General features: G+C 42.6%; 1 protein-coding gene across 16 annotated transcripts in view; it reads left to right on the plus strand.

Annotated features, from left to right (window-relative positions):
- The window catches only part of RAPGEF2 (Rap guanine nucleotide exchange factor 2), a 960874-nt gene that overhangs the window by 316763 nt on the left and 624212 nt on the right, over positions 1-19899 (plus strand). For all 16 annotated transcript variants that reach the window (XM_085641742.1, XM_085641743.1, XM_085641745.1 and 13 more), the window contains exon 3: positions 4158-4214. In XM_085641742.1, coding sequence (XP_085497868.1) covers positions 4158-4214 — 57 coding nt within the window. The remainder of the gene's footprint in view (positions 1-4157; positions 4215-19899) is intronic.

A 19899-nucleotide genomic window follows, 5' to 3' on the forward strand; every position in this document is an offset into this window, starting at 1 on the left:
CCGCTCGCACACGTCGCCCGACAGCACGACCTCAACATAATCTCCTACGCCAACGACACTTAACTGATCCTCTCCCTCACCAAGGACCCCATCACCGCCAAAGCCAACCTCCACGAAGGAATGAAGGCCGTCGCCGACTGGATGAAGACCAGCCATCTGAAGCTGAACTCGGACAAGACGGAGGTCCTCATCCTCGGCTCCAACCCTTCAGCCAGGAACGACTCCTGCTGGCAGACGACACTGGGAGCAGCCCCGACACCCACCCACCGACCACGCACACAACCTGGGAATCATCTTCGAGTCAACGCTCTCAATGACCAAGCAGGTCAGCGCCGTCTCCTCCTCCTGCTTCAACACCCTCCGCATGATCTACAGATGGATCCCGACAGATACAAGAAAGACAGTCACCCAGGCCCTCATCAGCAGCAGACTCGACTACGGAAACGCCCTCTACGCGGGAGCCCCGACCAAGGTCATCAAACGACTACAGCGCATCCAAAACGCCTCGGCACGACTGATCCTCGACGTACCACGCCACGGCCACATCACCCCCCACCTGAGGGACCTGCACTGGCTCCCCGTCAGCAAGAGGATATCCTTCAAGCTTCTCATACACGCACACAAGGCACTCCACAAGACCGGCCCAGCCTACCTCAACAGACGGCTCTCCTTCTACATCCCCAACCGCCAGCTACGCTCCGCCGACCTCTCACTCGCCAACGTCCTGCTCATCTGAAGAACAACCTCCGGCGGGAGATCCTTCTCCCACCTCGCCGCCAAGACATGGAACACCCTCCCACTGAGCCTACGACAGACCCAAGACCTGCTGACCTTCAGGAGGATGCTCAAGACCTGGCTGTTCGATCAGTAGCGCCCCCCAGCGCCTTGAGACCCTCGCGGGTATGTAGTGCGCCTTACAAATGACTGATTGATTGATTGATCCTCCATTCTATACTCAAAATAAAGCTAACGGCCAGACCCATCATAACTAAAATCTTGGACTGGGTATACAAAAGTAGTGCTGGCAAAAATGCTCAAACCTCTGTCCCTTCATCTGCTCACGCAATCTCTCACCTTCCATCCATCCTTTCTCTCTCTCTCTCTCTCTCTCGCTCTCCTTCTTTCCTGTCCCCCTGTCTACATTCCCCCTCCCTCTTCCTCTCTCTGTTGAAGCCTCCCTGACCCTGCGCCTTCTACAACTAACCTCTGGAAGCTGGGGAAACTAACAAAGGACCAGGAGTGCCCCTGGCTTTCAGTCCTGCCTTCCAAGGGCTCCAGCCCAACAGGGAAATGCCTGGTGGAATAAAAGTCCTGTCTGGCCTCAGTAATAACAATATCTCTCAAATGGCTACAACTTTCCCCCATTTCGGCATTGAAACTAAATATTCATTAGGTACTTCTGCAGCCCCTGTGTGCATTCAGCGGTTATAGTTTCAATAAGCAATGAATGCTTTCTAATTTTATGTATTTGTCGACATTTTTATTTAGTCATACTACCATATTTGGTAGCGATTGAGTGGCAGTTATGGTGAATGGTAGTATTTAATGACCTCACATGTTTCAAAACATTGTGGACAACCAACTGTATGTAGGAAGAGCTATGACAGATTTTTAGGACATCGACGAGATACATTTGCACACTGAAAATCTGGAGGGGAATCCTTGAGTGTCCAGAAAATGACATAATGTGTGTGGATTAGCATTGGAACTCACTGCACATCACTAAGCTTACGTTTTGTGCTAGGGGTGAAATAATGATTTTGTGCCTCCACTACATAAAGACAAATTTTGATTCCCAGATCCAAATCCACCTCCAACCATCCACTGTTTGTAGTGGTAATCTGTGACCCAGCCCCTCCCACACACCCTCCGTACTTGCTGGTAGCATCTAGTGTCACCAGCCTGACTTGGCTTTCACCCTTTTTGTTGTTCGGGGTAAGTCACCCTCAACCTTTGCACCTGTCCCCGCTCCCTCTTCAGCCTACTTTGTTGTTTTATCTGGACCAATCCCAGAATGCATTTTCATTGAAATTTGTGCAGTCTTGTTGGGCAGAACAATGCTAATAATTTTCAAATGGCCCCGCGAGATGGGACTGGCATTTAACTTCTTAGGAGCCGATGTACATCTGGTAAATTATTGTTGCTTTCTCACGCATTTTTGGAGTTGACAGCATGTCAAAATGTCTCAGCTGTCGGAGCTTCTCTCTCTCTCTGAAATCAGAAAATATAAATACTTTACTATATGCAAATAGCATAGTCATACGTTTTAATTGGAAAAGGTTAAATTTAAGAAATTCGTTGTGCCCTCTAAAGCCTCACTTCGTGATTTTTAGGCATACTTGTCCAGCTATGCATTTAGTAGCATGTTATAACATAATTTTCCAAATATTAGTCCCATAACATTTTAGACCAATTTCATCCTTGCATTCCAGACCGAAAATAACCACGAAATGTACCTTAAAATTCTTGTGTAATTTGAAAGCACAGTTTCAAAAGTGAGATTTATTCACTTTTAACTAATTTAAAATAAGGTAAACATTTTGAAGTGGTAAACGAATTTGTAAAGATGAATAGATACATTAAAAAGAGTAATATTCCACCCAAATAGGAATAATCTATATGTATGCATTTGTGTATGTGTGAGGTTTCTTTACCCAGCAAAATAATTAGTTTGAGTATATGTAAATAGAAACGGATACAATACAAGAAAAGAAATTAAGTAAAAAGCGGTAAGAGCAGGTCAAAATGTTGATTAAAATTATACAGAACATAGGGAAAGGATATTATTGTAAAAAAAAAAAAAGAAAAGTAATTTTTGCAAAAGATGTTTTGGAAAAGACATTACCACATGGAACCATGAACTTTAATGATTTGAGAGACCCAGCACAACCATGTCATTTGGCAACGGTTTTTCGATTGTTGGTACAATACCCATTTATTTTGCATGTTGCAAGCGTTACTGTCGTTTTATGAAGGCATATCAATATGAATTCCGTTGACAGAAAAAAATACAACAGTCAATATATTTCAAGGACTGTGCTTTAAACTAGTTAATGAGTATTGTATATGTGGATGACGTAAGACCTTATAATACAAGTGTTTGGGGGCAACAATAAAAAAGCAGATCAACAACGACTTGACATGGTAAACCAGAGTTGCCAGTGACATAACATGCAACCAATGAATAAAACATTACCTGGTTTCCCACTCAGTTAACTCCACCTGTGTTCCAATGGAATTGCAAAAGCTATTTCTTCCATCAGAATGTGTGGCCTCATTCAATCTTTTATTGTGTCCAGATCTTTACATGTTCTGCGTGTATGGCTACCGGTAGAAATACTCATTTTCGGGATTAGGGCCCCTGTTTATAACTTAATTTTGACCTATTACCATAAGTCGGTAGATTGTACAAGAAAGCTCTGAAATTATGCTACTTAGTTCCTCCTGTGGCCTCTAGTCCAACATGACCAGATCCAGCCCTCTTGAATCTCCCTCCCTCCCGCTGTTCGATGTGCCACACTGTGCAGGATTTAGGGGAGTGACATTTAACCAGTCCCCCAAGCAAACCTGTCCACCCAGGAGGCCACCTGGCTTTTCTTTTATTGGGCTCACGCTAGAGCCCAGGCCAAAATCTGATGCCTCATTGATGATGCATTTTCATTTAGTACTCCAGCCAAGGACCGCCAACAACTGCCATTCACTGTACTCACAACCTCTTGTGTTTAGTGCTCCTAACTAGTGCTTGGTATTGCAGCCTCCTATTTCTGAAGGCAATGTCCCTGTGGCTTGATACTACTTGATACCCACTGTATAATACACATGGCCATCAGTGGCAGAGGAGTTGACATATGTGGCATTTCCTTTTCTGTCTGACGGTGCCCTTGACAGAGGACTAACGGTCACTTTTGGGTTGGAATATGGTACCTTTTTCGTGCAGCAGCCTTCTCTGGCCATGCAGACCATTGTAGCGGCTGAATGGGAGGACGTCTAGATAAAAGCTGGCCAGCTTTATTTCAAGGGCCAATTCATTGACTTTGTCGCAGAAAGCAGTTGTTAGAATTGCACTGTTTGTTACAAATAAAATGTATAATGTGTGTTGTGGCTACATGGCTTGATTCTGGGTGTTATATTCATGCTTGCTGTTTATTCTTTTGCAGGTTGATGTGCGAAACTGTTCGATATGAAAGACATGAAGCAAATGAAGTTCTTTACTAGTAAGTGTGTTTTATTTAATTATGAAAAGTGTGGCACAGCGGCCAGAGCGACTGACTCCAGAGCGCGGGGACAACAGTCGGATCCCTGGCGCTAGCAGGCAGCTCAGCTCAGCACCATGTGATTCTGGGCAATAGCTCAACTGATCTCCCCGATGGCCCCCAGTGCCTTGAAATCTTAAGGTGGCGATATGTTTGCGGTTTACAAATAAGAATTATTATTACTGTGCGAGTAAGCCAACCAGCTGTCCCTTTCCTGAGCCCCTTGCGCCGCGTTAAGTTGGAACAAATTTTTGCAGTTGGTGCGAGAGGGCCTGCGAAGATGCCATTGCTGTGAGAGGGCTTTCGTGATGCTTTTTCCTGGGAGGCACACAGAAGCGACTAGGGAAAAGGAGTGTGAATTATTCTGTGTGAGATGTCATCTCCCTCTCAAATTAAGCTGTCACTTTACCAAGAGCAAAGTAGGGGTGGCCGGCCTTTCGCCGCTGAAGCTGCCAAACCAGCAGAGCTCAGGGCAATTAGCAGGGTTGTGAACTAATGTCAAATTCAATATTGTACAGAATTTGAAATTGCTTGGCAAGCGTGATCGTGAAGCCCACCGTCTAGGTCCTCTCTCTTTTCTTTTTTGTTGTTAACCGGTCAGGCCCTGCGCTTTATCAAAGCCAAATTGATGTGGAAAGTGGTTCTTTCGCATAACAGGCCTATTTATTCACAGGAATCCACTCCTGCCCGCAGCCGACATTTAGTAGGCGATTTTATTCCTCAATTAGCTGTCCTTGTAGGAACGTTCAGAATTGATTATGCCTCTGTTATTCCTAATAACAATGTGAAGTGATCTTGACATCGCAGTCTGTTTTATCAAAGATGCTTATTATGCTGCTGTGTTTGCCGCGAGGTGCATTTATATTTAATATAGAGCCATCCTGACTCTTAATCCCCTGAATTGAGGCGGATCCGGGAGCCGGCAAAGAGGGATGCCCCAGGGATCGCTCTTGATCTACTGTTTAATTGCTCTGAAGAATATGATGAGGGAAACCAAGACGCGTGAACATCCCTTGGCAAAAGTACTTTGTGAATTGTTCCTCGGATCCTACCGCAGATCAGCGAATTTAAAGCTTGAGTGAAGGGCATGAAAAGGGCCTTAAAACGTCAAAGCCCCAGAGGGGAACAGCCAAGGTTTGTTGCAAAATGCACCCATTGTAAGAACCTCTTTGCATTTCTTTGTTGTTAGAGCGTTCTTTTCATGGCTCACTCCCATCTATTGATATTCATTTCTTGCTCGTGGACAGCTACCAAACTCTTCCTGCTTGATCATGTAGAAAAATGTCATGTACAAATAAAGCTCTGCTTTCCTCTGTATTAAAGTCCCACGCTTATATTTCTTCTATATATCACCAGTCCCTTCTATTGTGGGTGTGAGAAATGAAGGCAAGATTACTGTTAAGATGTAATATTTTGCTCATCACTGGTGCTGTTGTGCAAGTTGCTGCTTGCAGGAGTGTCGGAGGGAAGGGTTTAGAAAGACTTGTTTGGGAAATCTGAATAGTAAAAGAGGTATGAGATGATGCAAGGAGCAGTAGAGGAGGGAAGAGTCTAGAAAGGGTTATTTGGGGGATAATAGAATGAGGCTTGAGAAGAGTCAGAGACTGGAGGTAGAGGATATAGAGAATATATTGAGAGACGTATAGGGTGAGAATTAGGGTAGTGCATTGGCGAGAGTAGTAGAATGAGGTGCGAGACGAGTCAGAGAGTGAAGGTAGAGGATATATTGAGAGAGGTATAGGGCAAGATACAGCGTAGAGCATTGGAGATGCTGAATTATAGGTAGGGCTCCCTGTTTTATGGTATTTCTTTTTGTTTACGTCTGTATTTATTCACATTTATTTTTTGACCAATTTATTGGTATTTATCCATATTTATTTTTTGAGAATAAATAGTCTTAACACTGTATATTTCCACATTTATTTAACTGATAAACATAAAGTCCTACTTTTTCCTGTCGCGTTTTAGCAAACTAAGCAAGAAAATATGGCCAAACCTTACACCCACCTGTAAATATCAGTATTATAATACAAATAAATGCTATCACATGCCTGTATTCAGGGAAATCTGAACCTGTTTTTTAACTTCCCATTCTGTGTATCTGCTCAGCTGTTGTCCTCGAAAGCACGAAAGACAGCATGGAGAGATACCCACAAGAAGCATAATTTTCCGTATTTTTCCACTTTTAAAAATAAATACTGCCAGGAAACACATTGTTTTCTGTTTGTATTTATCTGTATAAAATAAGCAAAAACGGAAAACTGGGACTCTTAATTATAAGTAAAGTAATAAATATAAAGATACAGAAGTACATGGAAGGTATCTATGTATAAGGAAGGTAATGTATGTAGATTTAAGTTTTATTTATTAAACTCAGACTTTCAAGTGTTTCTGTACTTTAAGCTAATTTATTTTTTATAATTTATAAAATAAATTCTTCTTTAATTCAATAGTGAAGCAATTGTAAATAAATAGTTATGATAAAAATGTACTTATTTATGCAGTGACCTTTATACATGTTAAACATAGAACAATATAGCCATAACTAATATGTACATTTGTTAGGTGGAAATAACAAATATCTATAAACATAATTACTATACACATTTATACAAAGGAATGCACATATCTAGATACACATATACCATCCAAATAAGAGCTTATATACAAAGGGACGTGCTGTACATTTATGTTTGAGTATGGTGGTTATGTGGGGGAGAAACAGTTATTAACTGAGGGGTTTGGAATGACACCAAATAGAAAAATAGAGCGAAGAAGAAATCGTATGTGATGGCACTCCGCACCTTGAGGTGAGAAAAGTCAGTTATTAACATTTTAGTCATCTATAATTGTATGTTCTATATGCCCACACCCTCACAAAATCATCTGTCTATGCATCCATCACAAAAACGGGGGCAGACGAGCAACGAAGGAGCCACGTATAACATGGCCTGCATTCCTAATATAAAAAGTGGCTTCCTGTGATATACACCCTCCTCCTGCCCCCATTCAAATTGAAACAAAATACCTGGCCTCGTACTAATCACCTCCACCACCCTTAGTGCCATTCTGTCTTCTTCATTGGTAAAGCCCCACTCTGTGGATAAAAATGACTACACAAAGGGAGCTCACCACCAGTTAAGTAACTCCACTATTACGATAAACTTAAGGACAACCCAACACTTCGCTTTCAGATTGAACTGGATAAAAAATTGAAGGACTGGGCAACAGCTAATCTTCTTGATGAAAATGAATGCAAATATTTAACAACTGAGTATCCAATCACAGCAACTATATATTTTTTGCCGAAGATCCACAAACACCCTACAAAACCTCCTGGACGATCAATTATTGCGACAAAAGGATCTCTCTTTGAGCTGGTGGCAAATTATGTGGATCACTTCTTAATGCCATTTGTCCTGAGTCTCAATTCTTACCTCAAAGACACCAGTGACCTTTTAAGACTCCTACAAGGGACCCCAGGGCAAGGCACATACAAACGGATTACAATGGATGTGGTGTCCTTGTATACTAATATAGAGAATGATGCTGGCATATCAGATTGTTTATACTTTCTGAAAGGAAGAAACATACATTATGCTTAACACAACGCTATGCTACTTGAGACGATAAAACTGTGTTTAACCCAAAATGTTTTTCTATTTGGTGAAGAAATCTATATGCAAACAAAAGGACCGCAATGGTTTTTTCTTTTAGTCCGAGCTACGCCTGCCTGCCTGACAATGGGCTGGTGGGATCAACAATTGGCTTGGCAACCAGAGAATTACTTATTTGTAAACAAGACGATCATGTGGTTAAGGTATATAGATGACCTTTTCATCATTTGGGACGGGTCAGAGGGAGAATTCAGTGATTATATTTTAAAATCCTAAACTCTACAAAAGCTAATTTTAAATTTACATACATCAGCCAATGGAGAGTGACATTCTTGGATATGGAGATATATATTCACGAAAACAAAATACATATGACGCTGCATCGGAAAGAAACCGCAACAAATGCGATTTTACACGCCGAACGTTTCCATCAAAATACCCTGATCGAAAATATCCCATATGCCGAGTTCTTAAGAATCCAAAGAATTTGTTCTGAAGAAAAGGAATGGGACAAACATAGTGGAATAACAAAGATTCAAACGGAGAGGATACTCGGCCGGTGTCAAGGCTTTATTCCAAACTCCCAGGATCGGTGTGTTGCTCAAATGGCTCCACCTCTCAACCGCTCCACCCTCTGATGCTATAACAGCGCAGAGGGTAGGAATGATTAAGCGAGGGAACGAAAGGATGGGGACAGCGGGGAGGGAGACCTAAAACACAATTAAAGGCCTGTTCCACTTCCTGTAGCAATTTCTTAAAATACTAAACATATACTAAGTGGTAACTACCTGTAAAGAAAAAGAACTTGCTTTCTTGCGAATCAATCTTTGATGTAGGTATCATATCAGAGGAAGACAATTTATATGCAAAAGGAGAAAATACACCATTCCATAAGTATCAAACACACCATGGGCATACACAACTCACACACTACTCTCACGTCATACGTTACCCACCACAATGATTGTTGAAACTTGCGTCACAGGGGGGGTTGATACTCAACTCACACCATATGCCCCTGCTAGGAAGAAAGATCACATGAGCCACTTTTTTTTTTAAACATAATTTTATTAGTTTACCAAGTTTGAACAGTTCGTACATTGGCGTGACATTACCTAATAACTCGTACACTGCACATGAGCCACTTAAAGTCTTCAGTAATACACATCACCATTAACGAAAATAAACTGTACTGGCATTAACCTCTCATTCCCAGCACTCTTTGGCTGTTAACTCACAGCAAATGTCATGAGTGGAGATTCCGATAATGAATCACTTCTTCTGCTTAATCAACATGAACTGATATTACACATACTGTGAACGTTGGAGGTATTTAAGGTTCCCCCCACCTGATTGTCATAGTCAAAAATAGTGAGCAAAGTGGTCCGAGATCACTTCCACGTGAATTAATAATATATGCCCATGAGCGGTGAAACGTCACCCTTACCGCCTTAAAAGAGAGCGTCCGAATGTCAAGGATTACTTCTAGCGTGGCTCTCACTCTATCCAGTGTCTTGCAATGTCAGAATTCGCAGCATCGTATCGCTGCCGCCGCCCAGAGTAAGAGGCTTCTGGGTAGGTGCGTCATCATTTCATGCGCGCGCCTACCCGGAAGCAGGACTCATGGGAGTTGTAGTTTTTGGGGCGTGAAACGAGACGCTTCAACAACACTCGCCTCCCGCCCGAGGATCAAGTGGCGGTTCGGTGTCCTGTAGGTGTGACAGCCGGAATAATAAAAAGAGGTTGTAAGAGGACAAAGATAAAAGCAAGAGAAGAAATCATTGAAATAAAAACACCAATGGCGAGTGATAACCCAGAGACAATCCACCTGATTACCACATATTCGAAGGAATCTAAAATGATCAAGGGAATTCTAAAGAACAATTGGAAAACACTCCAACTAGATCCAACGGTAGCAACAATAGCGGGAAAACACCCTAATGTGACTTTTGGAAGAGCAAAAAATCTGAAGGACAAATTGGTTCATAGCAACTCCCGTAAAATAAACAGTAGAACAACGCAGTGGCTGAACACTAAAGGATTTGTGAAATGTTACAACTACAAAGTATGCCAGATTGCAAAAAACACAAAAGAAATTAAATTGGCGGACAATAAAATCTGGAAGATCCAAAACCTGATAACATGCAAAAGTCAATCCGTAGTATACGTAATTGAATGTCCCTGCACTCTGAAATACGTTGGAAGTACCTTCTGTGAAAAAAATGGATTTTAGAACACGTACGAGCGACCATAAATAAAGACCGCAGCAATGCAGTAGCAAAACATATGGAGCCTCACCATGGAGGAGATAGGAAATTACTGAAATTCTTCACTATTGAAAGTGTGGACCGCCATGAACGGGGCGGGAAGAGGGAAAGAAAGCTGGGACAAAGGGAATTCAGTCATATTTTAGGCTTGTGTACCCTTACACCATATGGACTGAATAAAGATGAGGAACTCTATGTACATTTAGACAAAAAAAACTGTTCAGGGGGTTTTGCTAGTAAATTAGTTTTTAATGTAATTTTTCACCTTTTTTGCACAATAATTGTCTTATCTTCTTGTATTTGGGGGGTATTTTCAAATCTGAGTGGACTAGTACGATTGCAAGCGGGGGAAAAGAAGAAGAAAAAAAGAACTTCCATTTGGGATTGAGTCGTAGAAAAGGCACAAAACAATTCCCTAAGTAATGTAACTACCCACTGGAGAGGTGGTGCTACATACAGAAATAATATAGGAGAAAAAATTATAAACCAAACTATGGTCTAATGCCCCTGGAGGATATACTTTGTCTCGGTCGCCACTATGCCAAGTTAATGTTTGATAAAAACAATTGACAGATTATTAAAAAGCAGCAAAGTTCCGATTATCATGTATAATAACGTAATAGTATTACGAGGTATCTCCCCGCTTGACAAATAATTATTTTATTATCTTTTTGATTGTATCACACTTGATTGTAATAAATAGTTTTTTTGCACGACATCACTTTATTTAGTACAAGTATTTTAGGTTTTGTGAAGATCCCAAAGATGGGGACAAACTTGAAGGAGATGGAATCAAAATATCCTTGATTTACTAATAATTTTTACATTGATTGATGGAGCTCTACTAAACTTGTCTGGGAATTAACATGAGTCTTTTTAAGTTTCTGCAGATCCACCATAGGGAGGCCGAGTTTAAAAAAAAAAAAGGTGGGAAAACAGTGTATATTTGCTCATAACATAGGCATGCACAAAATTTGGTAGAAGCTTGGAAGATTCGTTTTTTTATTGGTATGTCACATTATGTGCAATCCATCAAGTGAGTGGGGTAAAGTTAAGGGTGCGGGGCAATAGCATCTTCAATTGCTTATAACTTTAACACTGTTTTCAATACGTTTTATTAAGGATGTTATATAAAGGACAGAAAACGTAAGCAACAACAGAAAATACGACATTAGGGATGTGAATAACATATCTTGGCATTCCTCAAAATAGCAATGAACAAGATATGGTCATCATACATAGAAAGGCTAAATGTAAATACTTTCCATTCAAATGAATAAGGAGAATGGAAGTTGGTGAATGAACTGTTGAGATTAACTACTATACCATAAGCAAAGATTTGGAAGTAATCAGTTAATTCCCGTTACACCATAGTACATGTGAGAAAAGCAAACCTCAACTAGATGAACAAGATAGAAAGAGGGGGTAAAAAATCTAGAGAGGAAACAAAGGCGGCAGAAGCAATCTATGAGGTTCGATAGAGGAGTCACCAAGTGGGGGGTTAGAAATGAAAATAAAAGGGGGTGGGCACCTGTAGCTGGAATGTTTAGCATGACTGAGGGGTACTTAGGAACTTAACCAGGGAGCTCCATTTTCCTGGTAAATGATTTGATTGCCCGGGAGAGTAGCCTGAGCATTGTGTGTGCTTCTAAGATAGGTGACCTATGCTCACCGAGTGTGAAATAAACCTTGATTTACTGCCTTCCATTCAATGAGAATGACTTTTATTGCAATTGTGTGGAGTAGGTCAAGAAGAGCCTAATCAGCCTTTGACACATCAAGATGTTCAGGGGCTGCCAATAGCCCAGACACACTGGTTGGGAAATCAAGTACGATTGGAATGTTGAAGCTGTTGCTGAGGTGTTTTTGGATTGAGCTCCAGTAAGGCATGAGCCATTAAGGAAGAGCATGTGCTCAATACTGCCAATCGACTCTATTTTTTTTTAAAGTCCAGCCCGCGTCTGTGTCCTGCAAATTTAGTTTCACTATTTTCTCCAGAGTCCAATAAAGTAGGTGTATTGCAAAAAGTTTAGTTTGAGTGAATGATTGGTTCAGTGTATCCTGAAGTATACTTTTTAATGAATCTGTGTCAATGTGGCAGCTAGTTAGCAAGTTACACCCAGTGCTGGTAGTTGAGATTTTATGCAGATCAAGTGGGGGGAAGATTTAAAGAGATGGAGAAATATTTCATTTACTAATAATTGCCAAGTTTCAAGCAGATCTATCAGATGGTGGCAGCGACTTAGCATGTTTAGCCTATTATTGCTTTTTTTCAATTTCATGCAGGCCAGATTTTAAAGGGGAGATGAAAAAAGTGTTCATTTCCTAATACGTTTGGCCCCCTTAGATGAATCCACACAAAATTTGACAGACGTTAAGCGGGGTTTAGCTTACTGTTGGTTAAGTAAACTTTTGAGCAGATACAGGGGCTGAGGGTAAGATTAATTGGATGGCAATTAGAGTTTCATTCACCGATAACATTTGCACTGTTCAATTAATCTTGATGAAACTAGCAAATTAAACCCGCTGCACACTCTTAAAGGTGGTTGGGGATATAACCTGTCCAAAGGCTGTGCACAGCTCAGAATGGGTACATGGCAGGCAATGCCCAGTGGGAGCTGAGCGGCCATGGCATGTTGGGCACATGGCTTGGCCCTGTAGCATCCCCCACAGCGCACAGCCAGAGGCCCTCCACAACATAGTTGAAAATAAAGCAAAACATTTACAAGAAAAAAAAAACCTCACTGAAAAAACCCTGTTAAAATACAATACACACCATAACTCGTGCCACCTACCATGCTAAGAACACCTGTTCGGACTGAAAAGTATCTTGCATGATAATAGACATGAACCTTTGCCCTATTTACCCCAGCTGTGGTGATATCGGAATAATTGTTATTACATTGTGGTTATGGGTGCCCACGGATCCTGCGTGTGCTTCGTTACCTATACCTGTCTCGCAGATTGCTGTCTGGTTAGACCGGGAGGGGCGCAAAATGCTCTGCCCTCATAGTAGTAAAGGGCTATGGCCCTTACTAAGAAATAGGTAGCCTGGCCCTTACTAAGAAATAGATATCCTGAGCGCAGTGGTGGGAGCCTACCATTTTTTTTCATGAGTCATCAGTAGCATGGCCAGGCCGGTTTATCCGCGCCATGGGAGTGAAGCGTACTGGCCCACTCAATTAAAGTTCCCTTGCTGTGTCCTTATCTTGCCTTTGGCCTCTCTCAGGATGGATGGAGGGCCAGAAAAGTGCATGTGTTAAACTACACACTGTTATGTATGTATGCCCGTGGCAGCAGTGCATGAAGGTTAGTGCGTGTGTTCTACACAGCGAGCTGTTACGTATGTGTGCCTGTTGCAGCATTACTTAGAAATCTACATGTAGGTTTGAGTGCAGTACTAAGCATGCACAAGTGCCTGGAAGTGGTGCAATGCCTTAGGTCAGATTGGGAACCCCGAGGCTGGCTGGAGGCACATGTATGCATTTGTGTATTGCTGATTTCCTGAGCGCTGGTTGGAACACATTCTGGAGAAAGGAAAATCCAGGCTCATCAGTATTCTTCAAAAAATGTCTTTGGTTCTGAAAGAGGTCACTGGTCAAAGGGGCATGAACACATCTCAGGAAGGAGATGGAGCTGATAAGGGAATCATAAAGAGTAGGCCTGGAGTCCCTTGGTAACCTTCTGATGCACATATCACTAAGGCTGACATACGGTTGTGAACCCTTTACCTATTCCAATGGCCTGTGTTTGGGGCTATCAAGATTGGAGACTTTCTTGCTGTGATAGACTGGTCACCACAGAGTGGGTCATAACAGAGGAGTGCGCACGTCAAAGTGATCGGCCTCAACCCCAGAATTTGAACTTTGAAAACAAACACTAAGTTGCATTTGTGTTTAGAATAGGATTATAAAAAGGAGAGCTTGAGACTTTCAAATTGTCAGACTGTACATCAGAATGGAGAAGCTCAGTATGAGTTCTGCTGGTAGTGACTAGGACTGGCTCACATGCTGGATGAGGGGACATCACCCAGCTTCTGTCTGACCCAGGACTACAGGACCCAATGAAGAAAATCTCCTGGAGGGAGTGAGGTCCAGTGGGGGATCATGCTGAGCACATTCTAGGACTGGAGTGTGAGATTCAGGTCTATCTGGACAGCTGCACCGATCTGTCTGTCTTACTCTGTTCGCTGTCACAACCCCCTTATGGCAGGTGGGGGCTGCGGTGAAGATTAAGTGTCCTCACCTTTGGTGCTACTTGGTGATGAGATATGGGCCATAACTCTGTGCGGCACAATGACCCGAGGAGAGCTGTCACCTTATTGGTAATGCTCGGAAACCCCATACGCCAGGTGGGGGCTGTGGAGAAGATTAGGGGCTGTTGCCCTAGTGCATCACTCTGATGAAGTGAGGGCTTGTGCAGTGCTGTGATCTGAAGAGGTCCTGTCTCTGTGCCACTGTTTGCAACCCCCACTATGCCAGAAAGGAGGCTGTGGTGAAGCAAAAGTGCCTTCGCCTGGAGGCAGCATGCTACTGTGAAGGAGTGGGCCACAACCTGTGGAAAAAACAGTAATTATTCAACTATCCAAATCCAGAAGTACCCAAGACCTACCACCGGATTCAGGAAGACTAACTGTGGGACCGGAGGACCGCTGTGGAAGCCTGCCACCCTGACAACAGGATCCAGATCTCTGCTCGTTGCTGGACCACTGACACGCACACTGACACTTCGCCCCAACACTCTAGCGAGAGCAGGTAAGACTGAATACCGGGCCTTGGTGGGAACTTCCTCTGACTTGCACAATATGGTGCGGGTGCATTTTGACTTCCACCAAGGCATTGTGGAACTTCTAAAACTTGAACTCACTAGTGGGCATAGCTTGGATGACACCTCACGTAAATGGGGACTAACAATGGGCCTTAGACAGGGTGGTGGAATTTGAGTAGCTGACCTGGGGGACGCTAGTGGGCCTGCCTTGAGGATTGTGTGTATTATTTGTGGTGTGCTGTATTATACTTTGTCTAAATATTGCCTTTTGTATAAAAATCATTGGGGATTGCTGGATGTATTTTGAGTTATGAGCCTGTGTTCACCCTACACCCCCCTCCCTGAGAAGCCTTAGACTGCTTTACCTGAACTACCACTACGTAAAATGCTGAAGGCGTACTTTGCCCAGTTGCTCAGAGCTCTTAGTAAGTGGGTCCCGGTACACCAGGAGCAAAAGACCACAAGAGTTGAGCCCAGTATCTCTTGCTTGTCACGTTGCCCTCTGAAAGGGTTTTCTGACAACACCAATTTGGCAAAGGTACAGAAACCAACAAAAGAAACACATTGCGCCATGGCAGGTGGTCTGAGTTATGTCATGTCTTGCGTGCGTTGCTAACCATAACTGGTGAATTTCAGGAGTTTGAGCCAGAACCATAACAAACTTTTTACCTGGGTTTTTTTCACTGAAGATGGACGGATGGGTAACTGTGTAATAAGGTCTCATATTGCCATCAAAGGGTTCTGGTGCCTGATTTCTGATTGGCTTGGTTTCGGATCTGTGTGGTTTCTGATTGTCATCAGAACCCCGAGATGGCAGTGTGGGATCTTGGTACACATGTTGTCTGTTTTACATTTTTTGTATTACCCATTTATTTTGAGCTTTACGTTTTCTGTCTAGCGCAGAGAATCCATTGGTAAAATACATCCCTCTTATCCACTGTTGCCGATCTATCATTCTGTATGTTGTATCCAATACTAGTGAAAAGACAAACCATGCTGATGATGCAGGTCTTAGGGCCACATTCTTGAGATTCGTAAGCTTCTCATTGCTAAGGGTCGACAATTCTTTTTCATCTTTAGGAACATTGCTGCATACTCTACTAAAAGTATGCTGCCCCTAAAGACAAGGGTGGGAACTTGCACAAGGTTCACACGTGCAAGGAAACCCATTGTCAAACAAAGGAGAACTTATTTCTCATTTTATATGACACAATAAAAAATGCTTCGTAGGACAGTGTTCAATCAAATGTCCTCTAAAGCCCTCTGTCAGCTAGTTATCACTTAAACGACTATTCATAATCATACGCGGGTATCTATATCTTTTCAGAGTACTGCTTTAAAAAGAGGCAATTTCGTTCTTAATGTGGTAGACACGACAGACCTTTCTACACTGCTCCTTTCCATCCTGTCACCATCAAACTAATCACATCAGCATGTCTTATTTACAAGGGATGCCAGTGGAGATAATATGACAAGGCAGCTGCGTAGGGCACCATCCTCTAAAGTGTGCCAGTGTGCTCCCAAAAGCATCCATTACGATCCCACTGACAAAAGGGACGGACATGGGGTTAAATGTGACTTTGCTTAGGATGGCAAAAATCCGAGCCCTGCCCTCCCCACGAGCAGATTTATGGAACCTTGTTTAAGAAATGTGCTGCCTGTTCAATTAATTTTGTATTCCGCCGTAATATGAATGCCTACATATCCTGTGTGACTAGAAATTAGACCATGCGCAAATGGGTGGTTTGTACAATATTGCAAGGCAAATGTTTGCTGCAGCCGTAGATTTTTTCTCCCAAGCAAAATATTTGATACCTTTAACTTTGAAATTTCGAAAACAGATTGTAGGAGAAATGGAGTCTAAAAAGTGCACTGTATATGGAGATGAGCTGTCGGCTGCTATAAAAGGCTGCTACCAATTCTCCAGCCTTTGCGTCGGCTCCATGTTGAACATGGGAGTCGGATTATTAGAAGTGGCAGTTCATCTCCTGTTCAACTTTAGCAATTTCCTGTACGAATACATTTGATGTGATGTTAATAACAAAGGGATTGAATCCTTTTGGGAAATGGAAGATGTTATTTTTTGTTTTGTTATCCAGCCCCAGTGAACCCTATAAACGAAAAAAAAAACTATCAGCTGAATTTTGAATCAATCTTATGCCCCTGTGGTATGCTTTCTTGATATAAATTGTAACTTTTGCACTCATGTTTCTAAGATCAAAGGTGAAAAAACATTTCCTTAGCCTCTGCTCTCAGCTTGGAAACCTACATGGGGGCAACTTAACCAATATCTTTCGTATATATCTTCGCACCAGACCCCTCTGGCTTGTTGATGTAGTTATTCGTTACGTTTTCGGGATTTGCTTAACATTTTGTTATCGGAGCACAATCCATAAGTAACAAAGCACCAACCTGAAAATTAAAACATAAATAGCAATTGATAGTAGAGCCAAGGAAGTGGGGGGGATTTTAAATAAAAGATGAGAAATTCAGACTTGCAGCAGTATGGAGAAATTGAGGCAGCAGAGTCTGTGAACAGTCGGAGTAACACATTCTAATTTGATGCTAAGGAGTGTTACAAATAGAGTTTCTGAACACTCATAGAAGGAGAGAATGGACACATTTTACAGGCACTGAGTTCCACATTTGCAGGCTGGATTCTAGTCTTTGGTTTTCTTGGTTAGAGTACAGTTTGTAATCATCTTGCGTGCTGCTTCAGAGCGAGAGGATCCATACACCAGATATTTATCACATTCAGTGGTACGTATGTATGTAAGCATGTGTGTGGTATTTCTATAGTACAAACCTAGCCAAAAGGCAGCGGAGAGCTGTACATAGTCAAAGACATGTCAATGAGCTGAGTTGTAGATGGTTAAAGCATTGTGATGTAGCATTCTTTAAAGAGTCTTGAACTCTTTCCTAAATTGGAGCTGTGTTGGGTATCCCTGATGGATACAAGGATGTTGTTCCAGATCCTGGGTGCATAGATTGTAAAAGCCTGCCATCTTATTTTTTTTCATCTTTTCACTTCTTAGTTTGCAGTCTGATGATGTCCTGGCTGTGGGTGTGCCAAGAAGCACCAGGGATGATGAGCTTGTCTGCAAGCTCAGTAGGGCTACTGGGTGTGAAGGCTTTTTAATGGTGCAGCTGGTTTCGGAGATGGTGCGGGTTGGCAAGAGAGCCTTTTGAGTTCCATCAGGAGGGAGGTGATGTGATAATATTTCTTTCAGGCCGTGGATGAGTTGTGCTGCGGCGAGTCCAATGCGTGCAAGGGGTTCCAATTAAGCAAAAGAAATTGAGCTCCCAGGAAGCCTTAAGTTTTCTTAAAGATCCTAAACTATTAGTAAATGAGAGACTTAGAGGAGATATTGAAATCTTAAAGTAGAAGAAAACAGATGTTGCTCCACGATTTCACAAGGAGGATCAAATCGCATCGAAATTTGCAGTTGAATATAGATGAAGGCGATTGCATTTGGAAGGATGTCGAGGCGTATTCACCACAGGAGTATGTAGAGCTCCACCATAGTAGACCTTCGTCTCCTAACTATATTCACTTTGTCATGGTGTAATTACGAGAGGTGCTGCAGCTTTTTTTGGAGTGCAGATGTATGTAGAGCAAGAGGATGCTAATTTCTTACTTGAGACATTAGGCTCTCAACATAAAAAATATCAGTACCTTCTTATGTTATCATCCATAATTCTGCAAAGTAAATGGGTGTTCCTAAAACCAGCTACAGCAAGAGTTGTAACAACAAGAACTCAGGAGAAAAAGTATGAGGCATCATTGTAAGCTTCTCCATACGTAAAATGACGTGAGATCCATTTATAGCTGCTACGGCCACTGAAAGGGCACAGTCAACAACCTCTCGTTGGACACCACCTAAAAAAGACAAGAAGAGACAAGAAGTGGTAGGGAGAAAAACTGAGTTGCCAGCTTGCCATTCAGGGGCATGTAGCCACTACTAATGTCTTATTAAATATTTGTTTACCCACAGTGGGAAGACATAGACAAGTTGATGAAACATCTCCTTGATGATCGGCAAAATAGAGGTAAAACCACTGTGGGAGAAAGAAAGAGTATTGATGCTATATGTTTGAAATCAGCACTTGACTCAGTAGAGACCCGGATATCACTCAGTTGACAACAAAGAGAATGCATGCTTGATTGCACATTTCAAGCTTTAAGTCAGAAGTACAAGCTAATATTATTTAAATGCCTTTTATGGGGTAGAGTTTGTTTGGAAAACGAGTAGATCTCTCCCTAGAACAAATAAAGAAAGCCAATATCAATTCATAAACCATAGGGTTTGACAAATGACCAGATCTTTTAAGAGAGGGGTTTCCTCAGGTTGAAAAGGCTAAGAAATTCAGCTATTTACAATATCCACACAAGGCAGTTCCTTGCAACACACATTGTCCTGGTAGCAATAAACCCTTGAAAGCAACTCTTTTGTGGTAGAGGGAATGGTAGAGATAAGCCCCAATAGCATCCACCTCGAGCAAATAATTAAGTTTGCTCAAACAACATTCAACACGTGAGGAGCAAAGTAAGACACTAGTGGCAGTTCACAACAAGAGGCGGTTGGGTACTGAATAGAGTCAAATATAGTTATGGTGAGGGAGGAGCCAAGATGGCGACCGGAGCAGACGCTTGAGCGCCCGGCTCCGTCGGCCCTTGGCCTCGGACTATCATCCTGATTCCTATCCTCGCCGATTTTCGAGGTGCACCGTGTGCGACGACGCGCTGACCGCGCCGCCGCTTTCCCGGAGTCTTAGCCCGCCCGGATGCCGGAGTTCTTGGTGTCTTTGTTCTCCGCACTGGACCCCTGCTCTGTTGTGGCCTTGGCCGGCCCCCTGGAAGCTCCGCAGTCACCGGACCCGCTGGCGCAAACCAGAGCCCCGCGGTCCCGATCCCGCCTCACGCCACGGACTGTTGCCAGATGAGCCGGGGGAGAGACGCCCGGACACCTCCTGCACCCTGCACCTGACGGGCTG

This window comes from Triturus cristatus, chromosome 2_2, assembly GCF_964204655.1.
Source record: "Triturus cristatus chromosome 2_2, aTriCri1.1, whole genome shotgun sequence".
Taxonomy (NCBI): domain Eukaryota; kingdom Metazoa; phylum Chordata; class Amphibia; order Caudata; family Salamandridae; genus Triturus; species Triturus cristatus.